At 44.6% G+C, this 23,760-nt stretch overlaps 1 protein-coding gene across 9 annotated transcripts in view; it reads right to left on the bottom strand.

Annotated features, from left to right (window-relative positions):
- RTP1 (receptor transporter protein 1) overlaps nt 1-23,760 on the bottom strand; it is a 142,597-nt gene that overhangs the window by 67,109 nt on the left and 51,728 nt on the right. For 5 of the 9 annotated variants that reach the window (XR_004182352.1, XR_002520613.2, XR_002520610.2 and 2 more), the window contains exons 1-2: nt 17,031-18,968; nt 14,687-15,260 (exon numbers count right to left, since the gene is read on the bottom strand). The exons of 1 other annotated variant lie outside the window; for it this stretch is intronic. Coding sequence is in view for 3 of the 8 variants with exons in the window: in XM_003895254.4 (XP_003895303.2) it covers nt 14,741-15,260; nt 17,031-17,302 (792 nt within the window). In the remaining 5 variants the exon portion in view is untranslated. Of the gene's footprint in view, nt 1-13,299; nt 15,261-17,030; nt 18,969-19,485; nt 22,254-23,760 lie in introns of those variants that run through there. 3 more of the 9 variants (XM_017956036.3, XM_017956035.3, XM_003895254.4) reach the window with 3 other exon arrangements.

Genomic DNA, 23,760 nt, shown 5'->3' with positions numbered 1-23,760 from the left:
CTTATTTGGAACTAGGGTAATTGCAGACATAATTAGTTAAGAAAATGTCATACTAGAGTAGAGTGGGCCCTTAATTAATCCTGTAGGACTGGTGTCCTTATAAGAAGAGTAGGCCAGGCACGGTGGCTCACACCTATAATCCCAGCATTTTGGGAGGCTGCCAAGGCTGGCGGATCACTTGAGGTCAGGAGTTCAAGACCAGCCTGATCAACCTGTGAAACCTCATGCGTACTAAAAATACAAAAATTAACCAGGCATGGTGATGGGCACCTGTAATCCCAGCTACTTGGGAGGCTGAGGCAAGAGAATCACTTTAACCTGGGAGGCGGACCTTGCAGTGAGCCGAGATCATGCCACTGCACTCCTGCCTAGGCAACAGAGCAAGACTACATCTCAAAAAAAAAAAAAAAAATGTGACCCAAGATCTCTCAACTAGGGCGTAGAGGAATCAGGATTTGAAGCCAGTTCTGATGGACTCTGGAGCCCAATCCCTTAACTCGCACACCAGTGGTTCTCAATTGAGGCTACACACAGGCATTTCCTGGGGAGTTTAAAGAAATGCCAATGTCTGCATCTCAACCACAGATATCCAAATATAATCAACCTAGAGTAAGGCCTGAGCACCGGAATTTTTAAAGATCCACAGGTGATTCTAATGGACATCCAATTTGAGAGTCATTATTCTAGGCTATCCCACCAGTGTGCAACCTCTGACTTAGGTCACTCAGCTGGCAAGATACAGAGATGAGGTAGATTCCCTGGTATTGTAGCCCATGATCCAAAACTATTTGGTGACTCTCAGTAGCAACACCATTGCTAAGACCTTTCTGCACTAGTGTTTTCTGGAAAGAACAGTGCTGTTTTACCTTGCAGTAGTAAACCAAAGAAGAGGAGGAGCATCCCAGGCACCGGGGAGTAGCATATGAGAAAGCAGAGATACGAAAGGACTCCGGGCTTTGGGGTAAACTGAGTGATATGGTCCCTAGAGAGACAGACAGTTTGGGAGAAAGAACGTCACACCATTTGGGAAGATCTCTGTGTGCAGGATTATAAAAAGCCTGGAATACACAGCTTGCTTTTGGGAATAGGGAGCCATCTAAGGATTTTAAACCAAAGACAGATGTGATCAGCTTTCCCTTTTGAATGAGGCATTAAATGCAGTGAACTGAGGGAGACTCAAGATGGCTACAGTACATTAGGCAAGAGACTTAATGGTCCTGAACGAGGCAGGCCAGCTTACAGGGAGGAGAGGAATCTCCTGGGGCTCTGATAAGCTGGGGCTGGGCCTAGAGAAGTCACTTTTAATAGACTCCCAACCTCTGTTAGCATTTCACAGTGAATTAGTGGAGAAGTAGAGAGAAAAGAGGGCAGAAACCAAAACCCCAAAGCAGAAATGGTTTTCCAGGTCCCTGGTCTTTCTGTGACCCACTGGTACCAGCACTTGTCCATAAAAGGAAGCCATGGGTTCTCTGAACTTGAGGGAAGGAGACAAACGTGCCTTTGCAACAATTTCCTGTGTTGCCATTTTTTTTTCTTTTTCAAGAAGAAAAGAAAAATGTCATTTGGATGCAGAAACACAAGCTTAATTCCTAGCAATGAGCTTCTGATAATAAGAAAAAGAACCATGACTATTTCAACACCTAGGCAGATCACAAAGCCTCCAAGGGAGTCTTCTGTGAGGAATGGGGTATTAGGATAAAGCAGTGTGATGACAATGGGAAGGTGTGTCGGGCCTGGATGACACCCAGGATGAGTGCCTGAATGACAAACAGATCAGCATGGGCAAAAACATGTCTTCCCCGCCAGCATCTTTCAGTCCCAATGGAGACCTCTGCAAAGTAAGAGGTTATGATACCCCACCAACCAGAGCAAGCCTGGGGATCCAAAGGTCACAGTGTAGATGTAGACCAGGCCCATGGTCTCAGAAGATGCTGACCTAGGTTGAAAGTGAGGACTCTCTTCTCCCCATGGGCTATTTGTCCTGTGATGTTATCCTATCTTGCCCATCGCCTGGAACCATCTGGCTTATTTAATCTATGCCAGTTAAATGCTTACATGTGGCCCAGGCCTGCCAATGGGATCCAAGACAAGAGAATCCTTCTTTTAACAACTCTGACAACATCTCCCTTTGGTCTGAGTTTGCGTGTCTGACGCCCAAATCCGTGATAGCAGTCTGGGCCTCCCACCAAGTCTTTTCATTTGAGTGCATTTTAAAATTATGAAGTACTTCAAGTGCACTGAAAAAAAAAATAGAGACAAAAATCCACCTCCTGCTCAGATTCAATGAAACAATGTGTCCCATGCAAGGGACATCAGCAGGATTCCAATACGAGAAGTAGTTGGTGCCATGAGAGAGAAGGAGCCTTGGGCCAGTAGACAGAGCTCTGAACCTGGCTGTGAAGGCCTGGATTCCAGTCCCCACTCTGCTCCCAAGGCTCTGAAAGCCCCAGGGAATCCTGCTCTGTGTGTCTCAGTCCCCACAGTCTCTCTGTTGGTTTCTCCTTATTTTTCCAACCTCTCTACATGGGGATCCCCTGGGCTCAGCTCTTTGGCCTCTTTTCTTTTCTCTCTACCCTCACTCCCTAAATAATCTCATCTAGGCTTATGACATTTAAAACCACCTAAATGCTGATGGCTCTCCAATTTCATCTCTAGCTTGGGCACCTCCTCTCAACTACAGGCATGATATTTCAACTGCGGCCTTGGCATTTCTCAAGTTTAATGTCTAACAGAATGCCCATGTCCAAAACTGAGCTCCTCATATTGCCCCAAAATTTGTCCCCCACAGCCTTCCTCATCTCAGAAAGTAGACACTCCATTCTTCCAGTTGCACAGGCCAAAAATCCTGGGGCATCTTTGATTCCTCTCTCATCCTGCACATCTGAGTCACCAGCAGATCCTCTCAGCTCCACCTTTAAAGTTTATCCAGATTCAACCACAGCTGCTACTACCCTGGAACAGGCCACTACCACCTCTTTCAAGGAGGACTGCTGGAGCCTCCTAGCTAATATTTCCTCTTTCATTCTTGTATCTCTATGGTCTATTATCAACTTGGTGACAGTACATTGGGTGACATCACCCTGCCACTCAACTTCTCCAGTGGCTTCCTGTCTAATTCAGATTAAAAAACAAAGTTCTGACAATGACCTGGTCCCCCTTACCACTCTGGTCCTAACTGCACACATTAGCCTCCTCATGTATGAACATTTCAGGATGCTCCTGCCTCAGGGCCTTGGCACATGCCATTCCTCTTATTCATTTCCTTCATCTTTTATTTTTTTCCCCAGTGTCATCTTCTTAGTAAGGCCTTCCCTCACTACCCAGTTTAGATTGTAACTTCATTCCCTACCCTTCCTATCTCCCTTGCCTACTTTGTTCTTCTTCTTAGTATGTAACCCTATCAAATATACCACACATCTCAACTTATGTTGTGTATTGTCTAGCTCTTCTATCCATAATAACAGCAATTTAGTAGCTCTTCTCTCTGCCATATCCCCAAGTGTCTAGAAAAATATCTGACACATAATATGCACTCAATAAACATTCATTAAATGAATGAATCTTGAAAATACGGAATATTTTATTACATTCTGTAAATATCACTATGACCCTATTAAGATAGTGATGTAGGATTTTGGGGCTTGTTTTAAAAAAAGTGAAAGGATAAGAAAAAGACTGAAATTCCATCACTACCACCCTTGTATAAGACAACACCTCTCAAGGTAACTGCCTTTAAAAACTTGAATTCCTTTAGAGAAGAGTCAGAGAGTAAGAGATATGTTTGTTTCCAGATAGGAAAGGAAAGAAAGATGTTATGAAGGTTTCAGACAAGAGGGTCAAACACCAAACCAATCTAGGCAGTCTGAAATCCTGCGGTAACAACCAGATGACCTGTTGGAAGGGTCAGGGTTAGGAAATCATTCCAAATTCCTCTCCTCCCCCAAAATAGGGCTAAGTAGCAGTTTGTGATTAAGGTCAAAGCTGGCAGAGACCCTTCAGGGCACTTTATCTGTTTGCTTTACAAATAAGGAAACGCATATCTAGGGGAGAGGAAAGGCCACGTCACCCAAGGCCAGCAGCCTAGATAATGGTTAAACCAGGTCTGAAAACCAAGGTTGTTGACTCCCAGGCCAATGAGCTCTTCTATACCACAACCACTAACACAACCACCTCCACAGGCCTCTGTAACGGCAGAGTCATACAATAGGCGGATTTCATTTCCCTGGTGCATGTGGCAGTACCCAGGCAATGCCAAAAACGACTCCACAGGAAATTCCTTAGCTGGGAGTCCCACAGAGAACCAGAATGGGACTTGAAAAAAAAACTAAATTCCTCTGGGGTATTCCAGCCAATGGGAATGGAGCCCAGAAAATCACTGGTGTTTTCTGTTTAAAGATATTTTTTTTTTAAATAGCTATCTTTGAAGAATGAAGAGTGGTCATGTGCTTCTGGAAAAATGAAATCATTGCTTTGAAATAAATATGAGGGAAGAAAATAAATAACTCTACATATATTAAAATAAACCAGTTCCAAGCTGCAAAGTTAACCCTTGCCTTTTTTTTTTTTTTTTTTTTTTTAAGTATTTACCAACCAAGCTTAACTGAAATCACAGAGAAGAAAGAGCCTTTCAGGACTCAAAGAGGAAGCTGCAAATTAAAAGAGAAAGAGGATGAAAGAAGAGCACGAACATTCAGTGAGCATGTGCCCTATAGCGGGCTTTATCACAGACAGGGTATTCTTTATTCCTGGCAATAGTCCTCCAAGGCAGATAGTATTATTTGCATTTTGATGAGGAGGAAAATGAGGCTTACTTAAGGTTATAGAGCTGGTAAGTAGCATAACCAGCACTCAAGTGTTTTCTGACCCCAAATTTCATGATCTTCTCTTACCCCATGATATACAATGCTGGTCAAGTTTCCTATTTCTCTGGGCTTCAGTTTCCCATCTGCAAAATAAGGGCCCTAGCTCAAAGCATCTCTAATTTGTCGTATAGCTCTGATAGTCTATGGACTTACTATGTTGGACATATTCCTTACTTGGCAGTCCTCTCAGTTCTCAGGGATCCTGATCCCCAGGAAGAATCCTCTCATTGAGCTGGTCTCTGTCCAGATGGGCATGAGGAAAGCAATAAAGGCAACAATTTTTCCCAACCCTACACCAGGAATTTCAGCCTCTGGAACTATAATTCAGTGCCTGTAGTTCTATTCCTGGCTTGAACATCAAGACAAGCAAACAAAAGCTCCAGTGGGAGAGGCCCAGGATCCAGGAATTTCCCTGAGGAGTTTATTTATAACACATAAGATACATCTAACAAGTTCATTATGTGGCATGTGGCAATGTGTGCAGAGAAAGAACCATCATAGAGAAATCTTCGCCAAGACAGGAGCAAAGCCCATGAGCAAACCTAGAATTCCCTATATGTAGCAAGTATAAGAGGCAATAAGAGAGGCAGGTGAGGCCTCCTTAGATTGAAACATCTTCCTAGCAGATCAGGAAGAGTCTTGGGAAACAGTTCTGGACTAAAACTAGGTGAGACTTGGATGCTTCGCTCTACCATCACCTGACAGTGGGCCCTGGGGTTAGTTACTCCCACCCTCTCATCACATTTTGTCATTTTTGAAATGAAGCGATTGAGTCTCTAATGGTTCTTCCAACTCTAACATCCCATGACTCTGTAAATACTTGCTTCCCTAAGTAGACTTTGAGAATCATAAAGTCTTACAGTTGGAAGGAAAGCGTATGAAATGGAAAGCAGAGAGAAATATACGTGTTCTTAGCAGGAGCATCTATTCTATTCTCGAATGGATAAAATGAAGAGGAAAGAGTGTAGGCTGGAAACGGAATGAGTTGGAATTAGCCTGGCAAAGGGACAAGAGGAACAGATGGAACAGCATGTGTGAGGTGTCATTATGGCCCTGTGTGGAGGCCGGATTGTAGGAAGGCAAGAACAGGGAGAACAGTTGAGTGTGTTGCAGTGAAATGGCAGACGAGGCAGATCCAAACCCATGTTCCCTCTAGAAACATTACAACAACCAGAAACTCGACGAAATTAACTTTATAGGAGTGTTGGAAAATGGCAAAAGGTCCACAGCAAAGAAGTGAATACTCAGTCAAGAAAAAGCCACATTCAAAACATCAGGAAATTCGTGGTGTTTCTACTCACCCTTGACCCACCCTTTCCCTGGTGTGGCACAGGGGAGAGGCAGCAGCCCATGCCCAATATCCTCCCTCAGAACAGAAGGAGCAGATCAGACCTTATTTGCAATGTTTTAACATCTTTGTGGGGCTGCCTGGAGGGCTGATCTCTCTCTTTAACCTAGGGTCGCAGGCATGGGAGTCTGCTTTAGAAAGCTTCAGGGAAACTGCAGACCCACAGACACCGGTGGCAAGACATTACACATGGAGCTACACAATAGATCATCTAAGATCCAGAGGAGAAGCTGGAGGGAGACTCTGGGAAATGAAGACATTCAAAAGCAGACCTGTATACTGGGAAACTGAAAAAGCCATAGGCTCAGGCAAGATGCATGCTCAAAAAGGAACTGAAAAGACTTCAAGCTTTCACCTCTAGCTGATCCCTAGGTACAGGACATTCCCAGCTAATTGGTGAAGAGCTTCTCTGGCACAAAGCCAGTCTGCAAAGACTGGAAGAGGTGGCTGTACTCCAAATGCCCCATTTTTGAACAACAACAAAATTACCTAAAGAATTGAAAGGAAGAATTCAAACAGATGAATCCTTGTCCACTAATGTTTGTGAAAGCATTATTCACAATAGGCAAAAGGTAGAAACAATTCAAATGTTTTTCAATGGATGAATGGAGTTTTAGGTATCCTGTTAGAAACAACAGAAAACAGACTAAGACAGAAAATTGGTACCAAGGAGTGGGGTGCTGCTGGTAATGAATACCTGAAAATGTGGAATTGGCTTTAGAATCATGTAATGGGCAGAGGCTGAAAGAATTTGGAGGAGGAGTCTAAGAAATGCCTAGATTCTGATGAAGACTTAGAAGACAAAAAGACTAGGGAAAGTTTGAAACTCTTTAGAGATTGGTTAAGTGGTCCTGACCAGAGTGCTGATGGAAATATGAACAGTAAAGGCCATTCTGATGAGGTTTCAAATAGAACTGAGGAACAAGGTATTAGAAACTGGAATAAAAGCCATCTTTGTTATAAATTTGCAAAGAACTTGGCTGAACTGTGTCCACACTCAAGAACTCTGTGGAAGGCCAAATTTGGGAGTGATGAGCTAAGGTATCTGGCAGAATAAATTTCTAAGCAAAACAAGCAGCTGCATGGTTACTTTTGGCAGCTTACACTGAGGCTGAGGAACAAAAAAATAATTGAAAGAATTTATAATTAAAAGGGAAGCAGAGTGGAAAGATTTGAAAATTTCTCAGCCCAGCTGTGTAGAGAGTAAAAAAGCAAGGATGTAGCCCAGAGGCCATTTGCTAAAGAGATTAGCATGGCTAGAACGGAGCCAGGTGCTATTCCTCAAGACAATGGAAGAAAGACCTCAAAGGCATTTTAGAGATCTTCAAGGCTGCCCCTCTTATCACAGATCCAGAGGCCTAGGAGGACAGAATGGTTTCAGGGAGCGAGCCCAGGCACTTTCTATGGGCTTACTATCCAAGACTACCTCCAGACTCTGTGCCCTGGCACAGTTCTCTGAGGCCACCCCAGCCAGAACTGAAGCAGGCCAAGGTGTAGCTCATGCTGCAGATCTGGAAGGTGAGTCATAAACCTTGGAAGCATCCACATGGTGCTAATTCCGCTGACTTGCAAGAAGCAAGAGCTATGGAGGCTTATTAAGCCTTCATCTAAGTTTCAGAAAATGTCATTGATAACCTGACAGCACAGAGACTTGTTGTGACAGTAGAGCCACCACAGAGAACCTCTACTAGAGCAATGCCAAGCAGAAATATAAGGCCAGAGCTGCTGCAGAAGGTCTTCAGTAGGTCAATGCCTCATAGAGCTCTGGGAATGGAATTCCGCCAAGACCCCAGAGCTTTCAGTATGTAATGCCAGCCTAGAAGAGCTGGGTGGATGGACCCCAGCCAAGCTTCAGAAGCAGAGCTGCCCAAGGCTTGTGGGGCCCAACCCCCACACCAGTGTGTAGAAGATGCCAGAAATTGAGTCAAAGGAGACCATTCTGGAATCCTAAGACCAAATGTCTGCTTTCTTGGGTTTCTGAGTTGCTTAGAGCCTGTTACTGCTTCTTTCTTTTCTTTTTCTCCCTTTTGGAATAGGAATGTGTACCCTATGCTTGTCCCACCATTGTATATTAGAAGTAGATATTTTGTTTTGATTTCACAGGCTCATATGTAAGACTTAGGACTTTGAACCTTTAAGTTGCTGCTAGGCCAAGTTAAGAGCTATGCAGATGGAATGTATGTCTTTGTAGGTGGGAAGGACATGAGTTTTGAGGGGCTAGGACAGAATGCTATGGTTTGAGTGTCCCCTCAAAACCTCATATTGAAACTTAATCCCCAATGTGGCAGTATTGAAAGGTAAGGCTTATAAAAGGTGACCAGGTCATGAAGGCTTTGCCTCACAAATGGAGCAATTCATTCTTGGATTAATAGGTTAATGAATTGAGTTATCATGGGAGGAGAACTGGTGGCTTTATAAGAAAAAGAAGAAAGACCTGAGTGAGCACATTAGCATGCTAAGTCCCCTTGCCATATGATGCCACCTTGTGATCACAGAGTCCCCACCAGCAAGAAGGCCCTCGCTAGATGCAGCCCCTCATCCTTAGACTCCTGAGCCTGCATAATTGTAAAAAATATATTTCTTTGCTTTATAAATTACACAGTTTCAGGTATTCTGTTGTAAGCAACAGAAAATGGACTAAGACAAAATAAATAAGTAAATGTGTTATATACATTCAAGGAAATACAATTCAACCTTAAAAAGGAAGGAAATTGTGATACATGCTTTAATATTACGTACCTTGAAAATATTATGCTAAATGAAATAAGCCAGATGCAGAAGGACAAATATTGTGGCTACTATGCCACTGGAAAAATGATTGCTTTCAATCAAGTGATTGCTTGAAATAAATATGAGGGGAAGAAAAGAAATGACTCTCTATATATTAAAGTAAACCAAGTAAAATAGTCAAATTCATAGAAAGTTGAATGGTGGTTGTCATGGGGCTGTGAAATAGATTTGACAGTTTCAGTTTGGGGTGATGAAAAGGTTCTGGAGATAAACAGCAGTGATGGCTACACAGCAATGTGAATGTACTTCATGTCACTGAATTGTGCAATTAAAATTGGTTAAAATAAAAAATTTTATGGAAAACATATTTTAGAATCAGGACATGTTGACTTTGAAACGCCTGTGAAACAGTCAAACAGAGATGTCAAGGAGAACATAAATGTAAGAAGTCCAGAAGAAAATTCATGCCTTGAGATGTATATATGAGTCATTAGCATACAGATATTAAAGAACACTCAGAATAGATTCAATCAGCCAGAGGACATGGACAAATATGAGAGGATCAAAGAGACTAAGACTTGGAATTGGAGCTTAAAGAATACCAACATTCAGGAGGCAGGTAGAGGCAGAGAAACCTGTGAAGAAGAGAGGAAGGAGACAGAAAAGCTGAAGGTAAATCAGGAGGGTGCGTGTCCCTGAAACCAAGTAAAGCAAGTGTTTGGAGATGGTCAGTAGTGTTGAAGTCCTGTGAGAGGTCAAGAAAAATAAGGTTTAAACGTGTTGATTTTATGTAGCCATAAGATGCCTGCTGGTGAGCTGGATGAAGACAATTTCTGCAACACTGTGGGATGAACACTAGCCTGCAGGATTAACTGGAAGTGTAAACATGGAGGCAGCCTATGAACAGTCCTTGAAACATTTCATTGTAAATGGAAGGAGAAAAGGCAGGATTTGGCTGGGCGCAGTGGCTCATGCCTGTAATCCTAGCACTTTGAGCGGCTGAGGCAGGTGAATCACCCAAAATCAGGAATTTGAGACTAGCCTGGCCAACATGGCAAAACCCTGTCTCTACTAAAAGTACAAAAATTAGCTGGGCATGGTGGTGGGCACCTATAATCCCAACTACTCGGGAGGCTGAGGCAGGAGAATCACTTGAACCCGGGAGTCGGAGGTTGCAGTGAGCCAAGATCACGCCACTTCACCCCAGCCTGGGTGAAAGAGTGAAACTCCATCTCAAAAAAAAAAAAAAAAAAGAAAGAAAGAAAGAAAGAAAAGAAAAGAAAAGGCAGGATTTGGAGGGAATGTGTGGGGTTGAGGCAGGTGCTTCAGCGCAGAGAACAGAAAAGTTGGAGGTCCAGGGAGAGGGCAGATGGAGCTTTGGACTGAGCTTTTATCATCAGAGCTGACCCAATGGAGAAGACCTGGTGTATCAGTCAGAGTCCTTTGGTTGAAACACACAGAGATGGCAGCTGATTTAAGCATAAAAGGGCAACTATTGAAAAGCTATGGAGAAAGTTCACAGAATCAAAAAGAAGAATGGAGAACAAGTCGCAGCAAAGGACAAAATTTGGCCATGCTGGGGATACGAATAGCAGAAACAATTTACAATCATGCCAGGGGCCACCACTGGAATTGATAGGCTCCATCTGTTTTTAGTGTTTTTATCACTTTGCTCATCATTGAAATTCCAACCAACTTCTCTTAGGCCATGTGCTTCTTGCTTGGGAGTTGAGGGGAGGTACAGAGTTCCTTGATATCCTACCATGTTGTATTGCACGGGGAATAGGTAATTCCTGGAAAAGGAAGTCAGAGTGCTATTTTTAAAGGATACGGAGTAGACGTTGGGCCCCCAGAAAGAAACACAACCAGCACAGGACTGCAAAAATCAGAAACTGGAACTTTGACCTTGAGAAAGTCAGAGCAAGGACACTAACCTTGTTTTCTGATACCCTTTCAGCACTTATTCATTCAGGTTTTCATTCAGTTAGTGTACCACAACCCAAAGTGGAGGGAAGTTAACATCCTATGGGGCAACCTTCAGCCATTGAAAGACAGGAACCAGGGGACAGACACCCCTTTACCCCCAAGTGATCTGGAGATGCATTTCATCCGGCTTCTCAGATGGTTCTGTGGGACTGAAACGCCCTTCACCAGTAGAGATGGCCAACTTGACAAGGCCTCCTTCCATTGGATTTCCCTCCTGCTTTGCTGTGCTCCCCCTATCTTACTCCAGCTTTCTGAGGTCACACTCCTCAGTCAAGTACTATCATATAAACCTCAGCCTTGACTTCTGCTTTCTAGAAACACAGGCTAAGGTAAGTGCAAGGCAAATCAGGAGCGAGAGGATGGGGTGGGGGAACAGGTGACAGCATGAAGTAGAAGGCCTGAGAAGAGCATCTGAGATGAGACTTGAGCCAACACTTGAGGGAGGTCAGACAATGAGGCAAGTGAATTTCTTGGGAACAGGTAGAATAAAGTCCTAGGCAGGTACATGCCTATATAGTATTTGGGGAACAGCAAAGAAACCAGGGTAGCTACAGAAATGAGGGCAAAGAGTACTAGAAGATGTCAGTAACATGGCTGAAGCCACATCACGTTTAGCCTTGCAGGACTTGGCTTTTACAGAACAAAAAAGGGAGCACAAGAATGGCAGGATCTGACTTAGGTTAAAAGGATTGCCCTGGCTGCAGTGCTGAGAAAAGATCTGTATGGGGAATGTAAAACATCCTCCCCTGTGAGATCCTGCTTGTAAGAACCAGAACTAGAACTAGAAAGTAAAAAAAATTCAAACCCTTTCGAGGGAGGCTTGAAAGGAAAAAGTCTTCTTTAAAAGGCAGAACGATCCAAAGATGGCATGAGCTGCCTTAGGTGGTAATGATCTCCTGTCACTGGGGGTGCTCAAATACAGGCTGGAGAACTTGTCATTGGAAAGTGTGTGAAAATGCTTTATATGGGCTGATATACGATGGCACAAAGACAGACTTCCGAATGCTTCATATCATGAGAGCCTCTAAGACCCAGAGACCCAGAGAGAATAATGACCCCCCTAAAGTCCCAGCAGAACGCAATTAAAATCAAACGAGGATCCACAATTTCCAATGCAGGGCTCAGGGTCCTTCACCTGACCCCATTCTATCATCTTAAAACAAAACAAAAACGAAAACAAAACGCTGTTCCCACTTCAAGTACCTTAATTTAAACTGATTTGCTTTGGGATATGTAAGTGTAAGACCGAGAAAGAATGAGTGGTAAAGTGAGGAGACTCCGAATACTGTCACAAGCGTAATATGCTAGAGAGGTGAGGATCTGGCTGGAGATGGCTCAGCTTATTGGTTCATTTATTCATTCAATACATTTGTATTGAACATTTGTTATGCATTCAATAGAGGTGAATGAAATCCATGGAGCCTATGCTTCCTGGAACTTACATCCTCGCAGGGATGAGTAATTATAACAAGTTTGATGAATGTCCCAGCAAGGGTGTTAGAGCTCAGTGACAAAGACTCTCAGAGCAGAACACAGCCATTGTAGCAGCAAACTTGCAGGAGCAAGGGGGTGTGAGGGAGGGTGAAATCCCCAGAGCACAGGTTGGGGACTGAGTAGGGCAGCTAGAGAAAGGGAAGCCGAGCCCCAGTCCTAAAGAATCCAGGGCAAGTCATCAAGAAAGATCTCAGGGCTCAGTTTTCATAAAACTAGATGCAAAAGGAAGTCTATCCCTCAGTTAGAAGGCATTACACCAGGCAGTACAGGTCGATCACCTGGGTGTTTTATTCTAATTCAGATGCTCAGGTCCCACTCCCCCCAAATTTTGATCCCATTGGTCTGGGGTAGAGGCTAACTACTTACGTTTCTTTAAAATCTCCCCAGAATTTCTGAAGTACAGCTGGGGCTGAAAACTTCTGTAGCAAGCAGAGATGTCTGAGAAACCAGAGAGCACCCCCTGTATTCCCCTGCACTCACAGTATTCATTTCTTTGTCTAGTACACATATTCTGAACACCTACTACCTAGCAAGTAAATCAGGACTTGCTAGATAGCAAGTGTTCAGAATATGGACTAGATGAAGAAATAAGTACTCTGTGAATGAAGTAAAGGAAGCCATCGCTGCTTACTTGCATTCGAGCCAGGATAGGAGTAAAACTGACTTTATGCTGATTCCCTGAATGACTGCCCTCCATCCCTCCTGACTGTGGACAAGACTGGCCCAGAACTGGAGCTAGATAGAGCCTCATGTGGCGGTGGGTGAGGGGGCAGAAAGGAGAGAAGGGGAGACAGGGTGGCGGGATGGAGGGGACCAACAGCTCATTACAGATCAGGGACAGTGGGGGAATCTCAAACACACATTAATGATTACTAGGCCTTTTTGAAGATATCTTGTCTTTATTAAAGTGTCCCGTCTTTATATAAGTGACCCCCCTTCCTCCATCACTACAGATGATGGTGACTTTCTAGTAAAGAGGAGAGTAGTCAAGTTTTTAACAGAGGTAGGGTAAATGAGGCCCCTCAAAAGTGCAGGGAAGGAGGAGAGGGAGTCAAGATATTAACAGAGGTGGGGTAAGTGAGGCCCCTGAAAAGTGCAGCTTGCTGCCTCTCCCCACCAATTCCATTCCAGACCCCCACTGTCAGAAAGTCTTCTCTCCTCCCATTTCAAGCCATATCACATCTCATTTTAGAGCCTTGTAAGGTTCCCTCACGCATCTGTGCACTTTCCCATGGACAAAGCATTTTACATCTTTAACATCCTCTCTCTTGCTGAAGATACCCCATCCCTATGGCTTTAGGGGGACAGCTGATCTTTGGCAAGAGGCCTCAAGCTTGGCCAATGTGGGAAAGCCATTCAACTACAATTTCAGCAAAGAACCCAGGAGGCCAGGCCCCTGCTCCTGTATTTTGGCTGAGAATCCGCTAGACTTGGTCCCTGAACGCTGAAGACCCTCCATTCTAATGCTTCCCAGAGATTTTGTGCTTTGCTTCTAAAACTCTGTCTTCTAAATCTCCCCTAAATTCTCTGCCAGTTCATATGCAGTGGGTAAGAAGCCTAGCTCCATGAGACCCCACCCCAACCACCATCTTTCAGGCAGGCAGACCCCAGAATCTGCCCTGAGTGGAAAGAAGCTGGAATCTGAGAAACAAAAGCAAGAGACCCTGTGTACTCAGCAGCGAAGGAACAGCCTGATCTCTCCCCTCGTGCACTTCGACGGAAACCTCTGCTGCGTGGTGAAGGCAGAATCATGGATGAGGCTCACAGGGTGGGCAAAGAAGCTAATTTAAGGCTGCAGCTAGAGAAAGTGGGAGATCATGAGGTGCAGGGGTGAGGGACTAATAAGAGGAAGGTCGAGCTCATTACTGTGGAAAGCCCTTTTGAGATCACCCAGTCCTCTAATTTTCAAACTTTTAAAAAGTAGTTAAACCTTTTTTTTTTGTACAAAAATCTTAAATGGAACCCCATCTAAAGTAAAGCTGATATGATCGAAGCAAGAGGAGGAGGCAGAAGTTGGAGGATGGGTGGTTAGACCAGGAGTTGGAGACACCCACTAGCTTAGCCTGCTTTCCAAATCCAAAAGTCCCTGAGGCACCTACGCAGAACTTTGGGGTCCTGGGTTTCACTATGATAAACCAATGATCTTGCCCAAACCCTAAGTTTTATAGATGGAAAAACTGTATAATTTGTCCAAGATCCCCACTGAGTCAGTGGCATCACCAGCACTAGAAGTTGACACTGTTCCCAACCCAGGTCTCTCCTCTACCTTCCCATCAGCTGACTGGCACCCTCGACAGGCTCTGGGCCCACCCAGGGAATCTTAGACGGAGCTACGGAAGGAGAACTGCAGGTAGATGATCAGCAGCAGGACCGTGGCCCAAAACAAGCACCAGGGGATAGAGCAGAAGTTCCAGCCTGAGCCCGTCTCGTCCTGAGGCTTGGTGGGGCTGGGCGCCCGGGAGAAGGTGTAGGTGGTCGCCTCCTCCTCCAGCAGCTTCTCGCTGGGCTTCCAGTGCACGATGCCCTCCTGGCAGGCCTCGCAGAACTCTCCGCGGTGACGCCGGTTGTCCTGGCGGCTGGCCACGTGGATGCGGTACTGGCCGCCGCGCTCGCCGTAGCACTGCTCGCGCAGGCTGGTGATGAGGTTGTCCACTAGGCCCTCGATGTTCTCCTCCAGCATGCTGGACTCGTCCAGCCGCGCCGAGCCGCACTCGTAGCACAGCTGCTTGAAGACGCGCATGCGCACCGAGCCCGCCCGCTGGGCGCGGTCCAGGAACATGTGGAACAGGATGACCAAGTGGGGTGACTGCCAGGTGTGCCAGCACCAGGAGCAGTGGAACCTGCGGAGACGGCAGGAGAGGGAGGAACAGAAGACGGGCGGAGGTGGTGGAAACAGCCCTAGGAATGGGGTGAGGGGACATGGGGGCTCCGCAGAGCCTGGAGGTGGAGGAAGTGTGTTGCCGGTGCCCTGGGTTCATTAGCTTTCCCCAGGAAGCCACTCAGCCTTGCGAGTGCCCCTAGGACTCGAACAGGTTCCTCGGGATGTCACCTGGCATCCAGCAGTGCTCTACCTCCTCAGTGCTTTCCAGAGGCTTAATTCCCTCCACCCCAGCGCTGGGCGTCATTCTTATTCCTCATCTGCAAAATGCCCATGGTGCACTAGGCGAGTCCTTCCTGCTCACACCAGATAAGAAACACATAATCCATCTGCACATTTCTGTCTGTTAACACGTGACTGTGAACAGGCTAGATCCAAATCAGGAGAAAATGACGCCATTACTAGCTCTCAGCGTCCAGGCCAGTGCCAGAGTTAATGCATCACAAGGCCTGAAGGTGGAGGCGGTCTGTGCCCAGAGCCCCAAGGCCTGTAGTCTCCCAGGCCTGACTGGGGCCAGCTGGGGATTACAGGTCCCCACCCAGGTCTGGGGCAGCCACAAGTCCTCCCCACTCAGCCCCCACAGACTCTCAGGTCTTCGAGAAGCTCCTGAGTCCCGCCTGTAAGTGTCCAGCCCTTGACACCCCTCCTGTCAGCCAGTCTAGGAGCTTCACATTTTCATTCTCTTCTTGTTCACTCACATCTTTTGAGGACTGTTTCCTCCTGTCAGACCAGACTAAAAAAACCTGGATTGAAAAATGTAACTAGAGGGACCTGGAAATCACCTAATTAATCTTTTGTTTTATGCTGAGAAAAAGAGAGTGAGAGAGGCATCCATGTACACACAGCTACAGGCAGAGCCGGCGCCCAGCACATAACAGGTGCCCAGTAATGTTTCCTGAATTGAAGTGAATTGGCTGAATCGGGGCAGGCAGGAAGGCCTTGCTTCTGACTTCCAGGCTGCACCACTCAGCCTCCCCATCTTATGTCCCAAAGGTAAGCCCCTACACTCTGGACCCGTGAACAAGAGTGCTAGAAAATCATCTCAGATAGTTTTTACATGCTCATCACCTAGAACTCTTCTTGAAATCAGACTCTGATTCAGGTCGAAAAGGGGCCCACGATTCTGCTTTCCTAACAAGTTCCAGGTGATGCTGACCCTGCTGCTCTGTGGACCACAGGCTGACCTCTCACTGTGCAAATGGAGAAAGTCAGGTCCAAGAAGAAAATCGAATTCCTCAAGGGCCCTGGAGCCAACAGTAGAGCCAGTTTCTGGCACATCTCATGTATTCAATATTTTAAATGAAATTAAGTTGAATTAAATAGATTTAAACTGGTCCCAGGACCAGAGCACAGACCTCTTGACCCTCAGTGGGCCTCAAGCCCTTCTTCTCTGGTCTTAAATTACTTTTTAAGAGATTGTTAAAATAGAAAATATGTAAAATGTCAGTGTGTAGGACTCATAAGTATATTCTATGTCTTTATTTTCCAGATGGAAAAATTGTGACGCAGAGAGGAAGAGTAACACAGGTGATCAGTGGAAGAACTGAAATCCAGCTCAAGTGTCCTAGTTCCCAATTAGGGACTCTTTCTCTGACTTCCAGTCTACGCCAGCCTAATAGTGAGATTGAAGCTAAACACATGGGTTCTGTGTAATCTTCCTCTCCTTGGAAGGTGCCCTAGAGCTAGGGACTTAGAGGCGGCCTGCAGGGATCCACCTTCCTGGGCTACTTACCTGCCTGAAGCATGCAACTCCACGTACTGCTTCCAACCAGGGCTCAGCACATTGTGCTTGAGGTTGGGGTCTATGATGAGGTCCCAGCTGTCAGCCGGCTTTGCCTCCTCCATCTTCTCATAGAAGACTTTCTTCCACTCGTCTGTGGTCACGCTTTTACACATGGTCTTGTCAGTAGTGAGGGAGGGCAATTTCCACCTTAGTGAGAACACGGAGAGTGAGGGTAGGTGCAGGGCAGGGCAGCGCAGTCTCCAAGGTCTAAAAATCCTCATCGACAAGACCAGGAGGAAGCAGGACCCAGCTCCCTCCTTTGTCCGCAGTGGAACCTGTTTCCACGGCAACCAGGCAGGGTGCCAGAAGACAGAGCTTGGGGAGGAGGGAGTCTCTGAAGAGGTGTTTCAAGGCCCTGAACTGAGATTGCAGAGGCAGAGTTTGTGGGTCTAAGTGATCCAAGACAGGGTAGAGGACCTGACCAGAGGTTGAGCTTCAGACCATCTCACCTCGGCCTGGAAAGAGTATGGGGAGGTGAGGACTTGGAAACTGGCTCAGTTTCACCTTGCCACACCCTGGAGGCATCATCAGCATCTGGCTGCTATGGTAACCATGATGCCTTAGGGAGCCAAGGAGAAATAAGGGATGGGGAGATGTAAATTTGTTAGTAGATGGAGCAATAATAATAAACTCTCCCTCGGCTCCCCCAGCCATCTTGTGACCAGCACTTTGCCATTTTCAAAACACAATTGGAGGTCTCTTAAGTTATGATTACTATTGCCGCAGTACAGATCAGGAGCCTGGGACTCACCTAGCCTATAAATGGCAGAGCCTGTATACAAATTCAAGCTGTTGACCCCAGACCAGTTCATTAATTCATTCATGTCAAACATATCCTAACATGTCGGTAGAGTTTGCAGACATGTGCCAGGCTGTATGTCAGTGCTTGTAGCTGACTGTGTACCCAATTATTGTGCAATAGGATCCATGCTGTAATGGCCTTGTGCAAGAGCAGCCACCTGTGCACAAAGGTAGGAGCATTGCATCAGCCAGGCTGGAGTAGACAAGATTATTTCCAAGTTGATTATAGAAGTGTAGAAGAAGAGCACCACCCACAGGCAAAACAGCCTTTACTATACCTGCCTCTCCTGCTATTTTTAATAAATTATTTTTCCTTTGAAAAAATCGTATGGGTTTATTCTAGAAAAATTACAAACTATAGATGAAAGAAAAGAAAAGGAAGACTCTTCCATAATACCCCACCCGAGATGACTACTGTTAACATTATGATATGTACATCCCACTTACCATTTTTCTGTACATGTACATGTGTATATGTGTGTGTATACACACACATTCTGCACACCACATACATTCTACATACCACATTATGACATTTTCAAAAAATAATATATCATGAATATTTTTCTAGGTCATATTCCATAGTAGGATATTATAGGCTACCTATATTCTGTTATATGGATAGGCACAATTTATTTAGCCCGTCCTGTCTTTTAGGGCATTTCGGTTTTATTTCAGTTTCGCACATTACACTCTTGCCGTCTATTTGTATAAAACTTGTTGGCGAAGCTCACTGCAAGGATTAGAGACAACACTTCCTACAATTAGAAAACACATCTCTTGACTCCAGTCTCTCCAAAAGCCTGGTGTGGCTAGCAGAATCTGCGCAGGCTCTTCAAACAGTATGAATTTCAGGCAGACAGCAGATCTTGAAGTTTAGTGATGAAAAAGAAGGACCTAAAAATCACCCGTCTGATAGCAGAAACCATCTTCCAAGTGCTTCTCCTGCCGCTTCATGAATGTTTGATGCCTTGATTTATACTATTTTATCCTCAGTTTATTCATCTTCTCACTGGGATAATAACAAAACAGTATCTGCTGTGATTAAAAATAGGGGCTCTAGAATGGCTTGCCTGGTTGCTTTGTTGCTGTTGTTGTTGCTGTTGTTGTTGTTGTTGTTGTTGTTGTTGTTGTTTCTGAGACAGAGTCTCGCTTTATTGCCCAGGCTGGAGTGCAGTGGCACAATCTCGACTCGCTGCAACCTCCACCTCCCGGGTTCAAGTGATTCTTTGGCCTCAGCCTCTCAAGTAACTGGGATTCAGGCATGCACCGCCACACCTGGCTAATTTTGTGTTTTCAGTAGAGATGGGATTTCACCATGTTGGTCAGGCTGGTCTCAAACTCCTGACCTCAGGTGATCTGCCCGCCTCGGCCTCCCAAAGTGCTGGGATTACAGGTGTGAGTCACCGCACCTGGCCGCTTTTTTAAAAAAAAGAAAATTTCCACGTAGCCTCGTAGGTAGCAATTCTAATATATGTAATCTGTATCTTTTCATCCTAGTAAAAATACATGTTAATGTTTTACACGAATATATTTTTAATTTGCATAGTAACAGCAATCACTATATAGCACTACTATGTAGCAATCACTATATAGCACTTACCTGGTAAGTGCTTAGAAGGCATTGTTCTGGTGCTTTATAAATATCAACTTATTTCATTCAATAACAACCTTGACAAGTAGGTATAGCAGCAGCAGCTCCATTTTGCAGATATGTAAGCTAAAGTCTAGAGGTTAGATAACTTATGCAAGATTTAACAGCTAATAACTAGTTGAATTGGGACTTGAACCTATATGACTGTCTACAAAGCCCCAGCTTTAGCCATTGTGATGCTCAGCATGGAATCTAGAACATAACATCTGCTCATTAAATATGTGTTTCTTCATCATTCACGTGGCCATTACAAACCCCAAGAATTGCAAATGAAGTTTATATCATTTCAGCAAATGGGTCACTGGGCCCCCCCACACTGAGGCCACATCTCCCCAAAAGAGGAGTGAGTTGTACTTGACCCATCATGCTCCCTGCTACTGCTGGGGATGCTGCCTCTGCTGCCAAACTTAATGAAGCAATGGTGTCCAAAGACCCCTGATACTCGGTGTAAATATTTTAGAACTGAGAGAGATATTTAGCTTGAAATCTTACCAAAGAAAATATGGTACAGAAAGTCATCTCTAGTCACAGCAACCCTGTAAAGCCTCAATCATTTGATGCCAGGCATCTTGGCTCAATGGAGAGAGCACTTAACTGGGAGTCAGGAGACACATAGCCCAGCTTTGCTCCTGGCTGGTACTGTGACCTTGGGCAAGTCACTAATTTCCCTTGGCCTCAGTTTGTCCATCTGTTCAGTGAAGAATTAGGGTGGATGACAAAGGTAAGGTCCCCTCTGACTTTAGTCATATATGGTTTCAAACAGCTTTATACTTGGAAAACTGAATCCTGGGAGGGCAGGAGGTAGGATGGAGGCCACGGGCTGGAAGAGGGAAGCTTCTAAGAGGTATGGTAGGTAATGCCTGGAGCCAGGCTCTGTCTCCTGGGACCTGCTACATAGTTGACGATCTCTGGGGAGGTGCCACTTTACTAAATTTGTACTGAACACAGCAAGAAGGACAGAAATTAAACGTATCAAGCCACTGAACATTAACATTGGAAAAACCGTTTTTTATGTAGAGATGGAGTCTTGCTATGTTGCCCAGGCTGGCCTCAAACTCCTGGGCTCAAGCAAACCTCCTGCCTTGGCCTCCCAAAGTGCTAGGATCACAGGTATGAGCCACCTCACCTGGCTGGCATTGGGAAAAACTTTTAAGTTCTTCAGGACCCTTCATTAAACTCTTAGTCCTTCAAGTCAGTATTCTTACCTCTGAATTAAGGCAACCAACACCTAAATAAGTAAACTAGTTTAACTAACCTCACAGATATGATGGGAACTGCCTCAGGTGGGAGCTACTGGCCAAAATGAGAATGGGGGCTGTGGACCTTCCCAGAAAATACATGAAGCTGAGAGGAGCTTATAACAAAGAGTGCTACCCAGAACAAATCCTCTAGAAGTATTTTGCAGGTGTTGCTACAATAAACACTATGATGACAGAAGACAGAAAGTAAGAATCACCAGAGGGTGTGTGTGTGTGTGTGTGTGTGTGTGTGTGTGTGTGTGTGTGTGTGTGTAACCAGCTGATGCAATCCCCATTGGCACAAATTAAGTTTTATTTAGAACCTGAGCTTGCTGTGCAGAGGCCAGTATAATACATCCTTCTGGATAGCAGAGTATTTTCTCTAATAAAAATTTCTATCAAGACAGAAAATAACACTGTGGTATTGCAACTTGCTCTCTATCAAATGACCTCTAACACCATGGAATCCACAATATAAAGAATGCCAATTCAGATATCTCTAAAGCTGTTGGCCTCACGCTGGCCAATTTCTTAAAGTTTGTGATCATGCTTTAAGCGCATAAAACGGTTCAAACTAAATTCCCAACTAGAAAGTAGAGTGATGAAAAGGAAAAACAAGTCTCTAATTTTTTTTCTTGAAATGATGCCCTCATGAAAAATCATTCTCAACTGTGGAAAATTTTCTATCCCTAAATGGCATTTGAGAAGAAGGAGGGATGTGTTTTAGGGCTGGACCCATGACTAGAAGTTTCTATTGGTACCCTGTACCAAAGACCTAAATGTGCCTCACAGTCCCCAAACAAAGACTCTTTCCTCCTAGAATGCCCCAACATTGCTGAGCCAGAGCAGTAAGCCCCTCCATAATCTGTTGACTTAATGATATTAAGAGCGCATGTAGTGGTCTCAACTTTAAAGGAACTTTTAATTTTCTTCTCTAATGGAAATTTTGTTTTCCTTGAGAACTAAGATTTCTAAAATAGCAGAGCTCAAAATTGTGGGTACAGAAAGAAAAGAAAAAAAAAAACTAGTTTACCATCAGGGGTAATTTTGAGAGAACCATTCCATTCCACCCTTTAATTCTTGGAACTAAGCACTATATCATCGTGGTTGCTAATTCTGAGCATATACCAAATCCTGGAGAACATTATCCTAGCCCTGCAAGGTCCTGTCCCCCAGCTGATTCTATAACTGAGTATTCCAAAGACCACCACATTGTTCAATCAGGCCAACTGCTTCGGGATTATGGGTGATACAGTTAAGACTAATGAATTTCATGAGTGTGAGCTCATTGCCAGATTTCCTTTACATTGAAATGAGTTGCCAGTCAGAAGCAATGCTATATGGAATATCACAATGGTATATAAGGAATTCTCTAAATCCACTGCTGAGTGCCTGATATGGTTTGGATTTGCATCCTCACCCAAATCTCATGTCGAATTGTAATCCCCAATGTTGGAAGGAGGTCCTGGTGGGAGGTGATTGGATTATAGTGGTGGATTTCCTCCTTGCTGTTCTGGTGATAGTGATAAGAGTTCTCATGAGATCTGATTGTTTAAATGAGTGTAGCACCTCCCCCTTCACTCTCTCTTCCTCCTGCTCCAGACACGTAAGCCAAGCCTGCTTTGCTTCACCTTCCGTCATAATTGTAAGTTTCCTAAGGCCTCCTTGGCTATGCTACCTGTACAGCCTATGGAACCCTGAGCCAATTAAACCTATTTTCTTTATATTAATAAATTACCCAGTCTCAGGTATTTCTTTTTAGCAGTGCAAGAATGGACTAATACAATGCCCAAATTCCAAGAACAGAGAGAGATCAACACTGAACCACTGAGTGGGGCATGATTCCATGGGGAACCAACCAACGACCTGATGGCAGGTTGATTACACTGGACCGTTTCCATCAAGGAAGGGGTAGACCTTTTTTTCACTGGAAGAAACAATTACTGTGAATATGGACTTCCCTTCCCTCTCCACAATGCCTCTGCCATTTGTGAACTTACATAATGCCTTATTCACTGTTATGGTATTTCTCCACTTGGGACTTTCCTTTTAGCTGCTTAGGCTTCTTCACTACATGGTAGTTTGTTTCCAAGAAGATTCATTCTAGGAAGAATAAATGGAAGCTTCCAATCCTCCTTAAGGCTAGAGTCAGAAGTCCCAGAACATCACTCCTGTCATATTCTGTTGATGAAAGCAATCACAGGGCCAGCCTGATTTCAGGGAATGGGAAATAAACCAATTCTTGATGGGGAAATGACTTGTGCCTATAGGAAGGGAAGGAATTGGTGGCAGCCATCTTCAGAGACTGTCAACCACAGTACCTGATTATTTTTCTTCATCCTTCAAAGAGCTTAGTGCCTTGAGAACACTATGTCAAATTCTATGATGTAGGTAGAGGCTGACATTATTTTGCAAAAGCAAGCAAACTAAGGATCAAAAAGGCAAAGTAGCCAAAGCCAAAGAGTAAACTAATCCAGCAAGTCCAATCCCAAAACATAGGCAGATAGGAACAATAGGGCTGCTCCCTTTGGAACAAAGCAAAGGAAAGCATTACAGGTTCCCAGCCTGCCAGTACCACCCCCTCTGCATGCCCAGTCATGATTCATAAGAATCTCTTCCTCTGCTTCCCCTCCACCCTGACAGCAACCATTGAACTTCTTTTCCAAGCTCTTGCTCAAGTTTGTGAGGCTTATGTGCCTACCATCAGCAAGGGGGCCCTTCAGAGATATACAGCCCAAAATCCAAAGTCCCCCAGTCTTCATTCTGTTGAAGTTTTATTGCCATAAAACTGTGCTTTGTTGTTTTTTTTTGTTTTGTTTTGTTTTTCAGAGATAGGGTCTCTCTATGTTGCCCAGGTTACTCTTTAACTTTTAGGCTCAAGCAATCCTCCTTTTCAGCCTCCTGAGTAGCTGGAATTACAGGCACACACCACTGTGCCCAGTTTATGTGTTTTGTTTTTTCTATGTTTGTTTTTTGAGACAGGGTC

This window comes from Papio anubis, chromosome 2, assembly GCF_008728515.1.
Source record: "Papio anubis isolate 15944 chromosome 2, Panubis1.0, whole genome shotgun sequence".
In the NCBI taxonomy this organism is placed as follows: domain Eukaryota; kingdom Metazoa; phylum Chordata; class Mammalia; order Primates; family Cercopithecidae; genus Papio; species Papio anubis.
The sequence above is the reverse complement of the archived record's forward strand: the minus strand, read 5'-3'. Positions and strand labels throughout refer to the sequence as shown.